The 7,188-nt window shown below is 40.7% G+C and overlaps 1 protein-coding gene across 1 annotated transcript in view; it reads right to left on the reverse strand.

Moving 5' to 3' along the window:
• LOC103586263 (A disintegrin and metalloproteinase with thrombospondin motifs 3-like) overlaps positions 1-6,976 on the reverse strand; it is a 133,118-nt gene extending 126,142 nt beyond the window's left edge. The window contains exons 1-2 of the mRNA XM_008567492.1: positions 6,582-6,976; positions 5,251-5,278 (exon numbers count right to left, since the gene is read on the reverse strand). Of these exons, the coding sequence (XP_008565714.1) occupies positions 5,251-5,278; positions 6,582-6,650 (97 nt within the window). The 5' untranslated portion in view covers positions 6,651-6,976. The remainder of the gene's footprint in view (positions 1-5,250; positions 5,279-6,581) is intronic.
• Between the last annotated feature and the right edge of the window lie 212 nt (positions 6,977-7,188).

A 7,188-nucleotide genomic window follows, 5' to 3' on the forward strand; every position in this document is an offset into this window, starting at 1 on the left:
AAAAAAAAAAAAAAAAAAAAAAAAAAAAAAAAAAAAAAAAAAAAAAAAAACAAAAAACAAAAAAAACGAAGAAGCAGAGGGGGGGGGGGAGAGGAAGATATAACAACCACAATTTTTTTTGAAGTTCTTACAACAAGAAAATGGAGGGGACACACTTGGGTGGGAGGGGGGAGAGGGAGGAGGAAGGGAGGTTTCGGTGATGGGACACAATAATCAACTACATTGTATACTGACAAAATAAAAAAAAAAAAAAAGAATACTATTACAGTGGGCACAGGTAAAACATTAATAATCCAAAAAAAAAAAAAAAACCTGATTCATTAAAAGAATAATTCAACAACTTATAGTAATAGAAGTAGCATAGTTTAGAAATTGAAGTTGATCTCTATTACAGGAACTCTAAAGAGAGTATTCCCAAAATTCTGGTAATAGCAAACTTCTTTGAGGAAGGATTAGAGTTCCATCTACGTCATCACTGTCAATATATCCAGTCCAAGCAGTATAATCAAACTCTTCATATCAAAACCACTAATGATTTTACCAGGCAATTTGGAATTGTCCCAAAAAGACTTCCAAGGTAATCTAGGTTGACTACTCACAAGCAAAGAATGCTTAGAAATCATCATCCTGGAAGCAAAGGTGACCTTGAGGGTTTATTAACATTTCTGAGGAATACTATGATTATTTAGAACAATGACTAGAGACTGCAGTGAAAATACAGGGAAGATATATTTCACCTAAACAGCAACAATAAGTTCCTGGTGATAGATAATAAGCTGCACTTAGCATTTTCATCTAAGAAGCTCTTAACATTAACCATTATCACACTCAATGGAGGGGTGAAAGCTAAATCAGTAAAGCTAACTCCATGATCTTTAGTTACAAGGATGAATAACGGCTTAGGTAGCTAAGGTTCTATATTTTACAAAGGATCTCTTTAAACCCCCTTCTCTACCACACTTTTTAGTAGTGCTACTGACAAACTAGATTGATAGATTTTAATCTTAGGTTATCTTATTTCCCCTGATGCCAGCAACAGAGCAAATGATCCCAAGTAGACTGTAGGAAAAAAAAAATCAGTGGGTGTTCCAAAACTGCACATAGATTTCAGTTCAATTTGCCAAATACTTATTGAGCACAAACAGAAAAACATAAAAAAATCAATAGGCCTACCTCTCTGTGCTTTGTGGGTGAAAAGAGGAGTCACAAGAGACCTTGATAACATTAAATAATTAATTGTATAGCCATTGTATAACCATCCTCATTTTCTTGGGGACTGCTATGGCTTGAATGTTTGTCCCTTCCAAAGCTCATGTGGAAGACTGATCCCCAATGTAACAAACAGTGTTGAAAGGTGGGGCCTTTAGGAGGTGATTGGATAGTGAGGGCCCTGTCCCCATAAAGGATTAATGGATTACCATAGGTGTGGAGAGGTGGCTTTATTAGGAGAGCACATGAAAGTGCTCTCATCCAGCCCTTTCATGTGATACTGTGCACTGTCACAGGATTCTGCACCAGGTTCCCACCAAGAAGAAGGCACTCAACAAATGTGCCCCCTGGACCCTGGACTTCCCAACCTCCAAAACTGTAAGAAATAAATTTCATTTCTTTATATATTACCCAGATTCAGGTATTCTGTTACAAGCAAGAGAAAACAGACTAATCCAAGGACCTATTTAACCTGGAGAGAGGCACAGAACAACAGCATGTAAGAAAATTCAGAACACAGGTAAGTCTCAGCATGATAATACTCAACTTGCTAGATATATTCATCAAATAACAAATATTTGAGGACCCACAAGTTACCAAGAACTGTTTTATGTACCAGGGATACAGTAGTCATCAAGGCAAAGTCTTGCTCTCATGAGGTCTACACTAGTGACGATGCTCACCATACACCAACAGCTAGGTAAGTGACTCACACTAAACCTTCAAAACCAAATAAATACCTGAAAATGATGAAAAATTATTTCTCAGTAAACTGGATATCTGAGAGGATAACATCAGCAACTTTATTTTTTTTTTTTTAAGAATGAAATATAATGGAATTTGCAACTGGGGAACATAAATAGGTCATAGAAAGATAAATATGCCCCAATTTCAAGAGAGGGGTAGGGGAGAAGATAGCTTAACACTAAAGCCTCACAATGATTTTTCCTCAAATGATATTCAGGCAATCTCAAAGTAGTGGCTTATAAAACAAAAAGATTCAGAGAATCCTTTTTCAGATTCTCCAGTTTCTGCAGAACTATGATTATTTCCTAAGGCACGTGTGTCTCCTTACCCAAATAGGCCAGACAGGCAGTTGCCCACAATTATCCTAAGCCTCCTACCAAGGCCATATCCTGAGTCAGAAATGAAAGAGCTCCCTGATATGCCACAGAAATATGTTAAGGATCTCATGAAATATACTTACACACATGTACACAAACACATTCAAACATGCACAGATATGTATGCACGTAGGGTGTGTATAGGTAGGTAGGTAGTTCTTCTATGGTTGACGAAGAGTCACAGAACTAGGTCACCTATCTACCCATTTTTTTCCTAGGGTGAATCATAAAAGAGTGCATTTTTCCACTGGCTGGAGAGAGAAGAAAAGAAGCAATATTCTGTACGAGCCACTATATTGGTGATTTATCTATATACATTTGAACCTGCTCCATCACAAACTGCCTTCTCCTTACCTAAATAAAAGCCTCCCTAGGCTAGAGGGTTAAAGTGTATCATTTATATGTTTAAAAACTGCCTCTCTAAGACATACACTAAAGAGTACATATCGTGTGATTCTATTTATAAAAAGCACAAAAAACTTTCAAAATTAATCTATCCTGTTAGAAGTCAGGAGAGTGATTACTTTTGTGGTGGAACAGTGCTAGGAAGGTGGCACAAGAGAAGTACAGGGGTGTCAGTAATATTCTACTTATTGATCTAGGTGCTGAATACACAGGAGTATTTGCTTTGTGACAAATCAGCAAGGTGTACACTTATGTGTACTATTCTGCATGTATATTATATTTCAACTGAAAGTGATTTTTAATTTAGCTTCCTAACAATGTGTGGTTTATTAATAATTTATATTTATCACTTTCTAAGACATTAAACTATTAGGAAATTATACAGTGGTATAGAATTTTCCCTAGCCAGCTTATATAGCAATAAATTAAATAAATAAATTCTACAAAGCTTCTTAGTCTTTCCTAATGCATTATTGATCAAATAGCATCTCCAGGCAGTTATATATAAAACCATTTTTAAATCAGTTATTAGAAAAAAAATATATGTACATAAGATTTGCTTAAATATGATATAATATTTTTAAATTCCTCTTAAGAATTACACAAATGACTATAACTCAAAGCCAAATGATAGCTACACATTTGCTATCACAAGACTCATAAGCCAAAATCGATTTTTTTTATCATTTTCTTCTCTTCATTCAAATTGAAAATGGCAAATAAGAATGATAATAAAAGAAAGAAATCTTATAAAATAGAGATATGGGGACATGTAAATCTCCAGCAATACAAACTAAGAGTGCCCTGCCCTCCTCTCTTCCATTGTACTGACTCGTCTTTCTCCTGCCAAATTTAAGCACACCTGTCCTATCTTCTTTCCTGCAAAAAAGGCTACCAAAGTAATTTATATTAGCAAATGGACTGAATCAAAGTCTAATTCCGGGCCGTTTACATGAGAGCATTCTGATCCTATCTGAAAATCCAGTCAAAGCAACGTACTTTATTTTGTGAATATTCCTCTGGTGGAGAGGGGAATCTTAAAACATCTTTTTAATTGACATATTGAAAAGTTGGGATATTTAAGTAATCAAGTGTTTAAGTAATTAAAATTAAGAATGCTTTCCTCTCCCTGCTTGTTTGGGAATTGGCTAAAAAAATCCATTTTTAAAAAGATACAGATAGATGGCTGAATAGTATCAATTACAAATAAGAAATGTCTCTTGATAGATACTATATTTTTAGTGCAGTTCTCAGTCACTCTCTTCCCCTCTGTTCTGCTCTTGCCATTAAGGTCGAAGCTTGGAGAAGATATCCAACAACACTAAGCACTGAGTAGGATGGAGCATTTTGACATAGGCTAATATACAGCACACTACATATACATACATACCTCTGGGCCTGGATCTTGGGATCCCCCCATTAGTTAACAAGTGTAGACTTCTGCTGTGTACTTCAGCAGGTAGCTGTACAAATGCTCAAGCTTCATTTGCGTCATCTCTAAAACAGGCACAATGGTATTCCTATCTCATAGTGCGGTTTGGGAATCAGGTGATGTAATACACATAAAGCAATTAATACTGTTCCTAGCATTTTGTAAATGGTCAGTGACTTGTAACTGTTTGCAGCAGCAGTAATAAAAACCTCTCTCCTAAAAGATGACTTTACAATATCACTTGACAAATAAAGAATTTACAGAGAATAATATGCTGCCAAAATGAAGAAAAAAAAAAATCTCTTAAAGTAATCCAAGTAAAATGTGTGTTGCAAAAAGACTTTGAATGTAGCCTGGCTTCTTGCCAGATGACTTTCAATCTCTGCATTCAGAACAAATGCATTAATATAAACAGCTTCAAAAAAGACCATGGACTTTGGGAGTGACCTGTTAGTCACTTACACTCTCTGAACCTCAGTCTCCTCACCCATAAAGTGGGAATAATAATCCCCACAGCTCAGCTAATACTGAGGTTTTAGATGTTATTTGCAAAAGTCCTAACAGTATCTTGCACATAGTAGATGACTACTTTAAAACAGACAGAACAGGAGAAGTATTCAAAGGGTTTACTCAAAGCAGGAAAAATTTTTAGAGAAAAAGTTCCATCCTCTGTACTTCATTTTTCCCTTCTTTGTAGCATTCTGACAACTTGCCTTCTGTTCTAATCAGATATGCTCCTCCTAACGCTACAGAAGTTGATGATTTCATTTGGTTCATCTCCGTATCTTCTTCCAGCCCTTCCATCACCCTCCAAGTACATACTAGTGACTTGTAAAAACACAGTAATAAATTGATGCTTGAAAAGTCAACCTGCAGGAGAATTATATACCACTATAATTTAGCCTGAGGAAAGAGGGACCCTCTTCCGGAAAGAGGAAGAGAAGAATAGAAATGTTCCCAGACTACATATTACTTTTTTTAAACACCAATGGGAAAAAATTCAGAAACAATATTTTGCTTAGCTCACTTCATTCCCTACTTTCAACTAAGATAAGAGTGACATCTGAGAACAAGGCTTACCTATTTGCACCATTTCTTCATTACCAGCCTGGAAAGGAGGGGGAAAGTAAGAAAAAGAAACAGTTACTGGGTTTCATCTTATCACCTTGTGCGTTTTATTTCTACCATTAATGCTTTTCAGGAGCTACCTAATCAGGAGATGCTAGAGACTGGGATGGGTGCCTAAAGGCTGCAACTTGGTTTGTGGAAGATTTTTGTGACAGGAGCATGAGCCAATTCAATAACAATTTGGGGAAAGGGAGTTGTTTGCCAGTTTCAATTTTAATTTAACATGTGTGAGTACAAAGCCAGCAAAAAAATAAATACTCAGTAGTCTCTTAAGAAAACTCTCGTACTGGATCAGGATTAGAAAAGAAAGTCTCTGAATCTAAACAGGAGAAAAGAAGCCGAAAAGAGGGCCTGATTTCATCAGATTTAAACCAACTAGACAAGTCTCTACTTTTTACCCTATGGTCAGACCAGGCAGACCAGAGAAGCCACAAAAACTCACAGAGAAGTTCTGTACTCAAAGTCCCACCGGCCCTGTGCTGATATGATTTACTACAAACGGCTCGCCGGCCTGAGCCTTCTCAAGGACTCTTCTGAGAGCATCGGGCTTCACCTTGAGTCTCCAAAGGATGGGGGCAGGGCCGAAAAGAAACAGAGCTGCACTCAGCTTTCCAAAGAGGAGGAGCTGTGGGGGGGGGGGAGGGGAGAGGGCGGCCGGCGCCTCCAGCCTCTGCCCAGGAAAACGTCGGGCAGGAAACTTCTCCACCCCCCCTCCCCAACTGTCAAACGCTAGCCCGGCTGCGGTCCTCCCAGGACACGTGTCTACTGGATCGCTCCCCGTCCGACCCAAGGACTTCCTGAAACCCCCGCCTCCGGCTGCTCGAAAGAGCCGTGAGTCAAGTTACGAGCAGAGAAAGTCCCGCGAACCCGACTCCGGCTGCCCCGACCGGAGCCCTGGGATCCTGGACCCAGCGTCCAGAACTTCATTCACGCGCCCAGACCGCCCTCTGGAAAGGGGAAACCCAGATGGCCCGGCGAGGATGCGAACTGGCTGCAGTTTGTCACTAATCAGTGCTCCGAATGCCGCAGAGTGGTGAAGCCCTAGGTGTGACAAGCCTGGGCTCCCATTGGGAGTCATAACCTCCCGTGCAATTCAACCCCCACCCCAAAAGCCCCGCACGCTGCGCCCAGCCCTCAAAACACCGTTCCTGAATGCAAAAGATAACAGGGAAGGGTGAGAGCAGGAGGAGGAGGGAGGGGAACGAGAGCAGGGGAGAGAGGGAAGGAACTTTTTCGGGAAAAGGTTGGGTTTGAGATTTTTATTGTTATTATTTTCCACTTACTTGTCCATCAGCTGAAGTCCTAACCTCTACCAGAGCGGCTGCTATCAACCAGAGTGACAGGAGAACCATCACGAGTCGAGTTCACTTTTCAACTACTGGGCAAAGCAAATGCCCAGAGCAAACCCCCCAAAACAAGTTTCTTTTTAAAAAGAGAAGAAGAAAATGCAGAATAAAAAAATGATCTTCTGTGCTTTGCTTCAGTGAAAATGAAATCTGAGCTCTGAGACTGGCCCCCTCTGCTCTGCAGTTCGCTCCACTTCACCTTCTCACCCCGTCCTCCCAAACGGAGCGTGCAGGAGCGAGAAGGTGCTGCGAGCCGGGCACGGGCTGCGCCCGGAGAGGGGGCAGGGACGAGGGGCTTCCAACTATCTCTGCCCGAAGCGGCTCTCTCGAGGCTTTTCGAGCACCACGGGTCCCTAAGGTGAGCGCGGAGAATGCGTGGGTCCGCTGGAGCACAGCAGGGGGAAGTATTAGCGAGAGAGACGAGCGGGAGCGGGAGAAAGAGGCAGCGAGAGGGCGACTCCGCCGCACACGCAGAGGTGGGGGCGGGAGGAGCGGCGGGCGGAGGAGGAGGCTGGCGGAGGAGGCGGGAGGGGTGGGCCGCTCG

This window comes from Galeopterus variegatus, unplaced genomic scaffold (genome assembly GCF_000696425.1).
Source record: "Galeopterus variegatus unplaced genomic scaffold, G_variegatus-3.0.2 Scaffold324, whole genome shotgun sequence".
Lineage (NCBI taxonomy): Eukaryota > Metazoa > Chordata > Mammalia > Dermoptera > Cynocephalidae > Galeopterus > Galeopterus variegatus.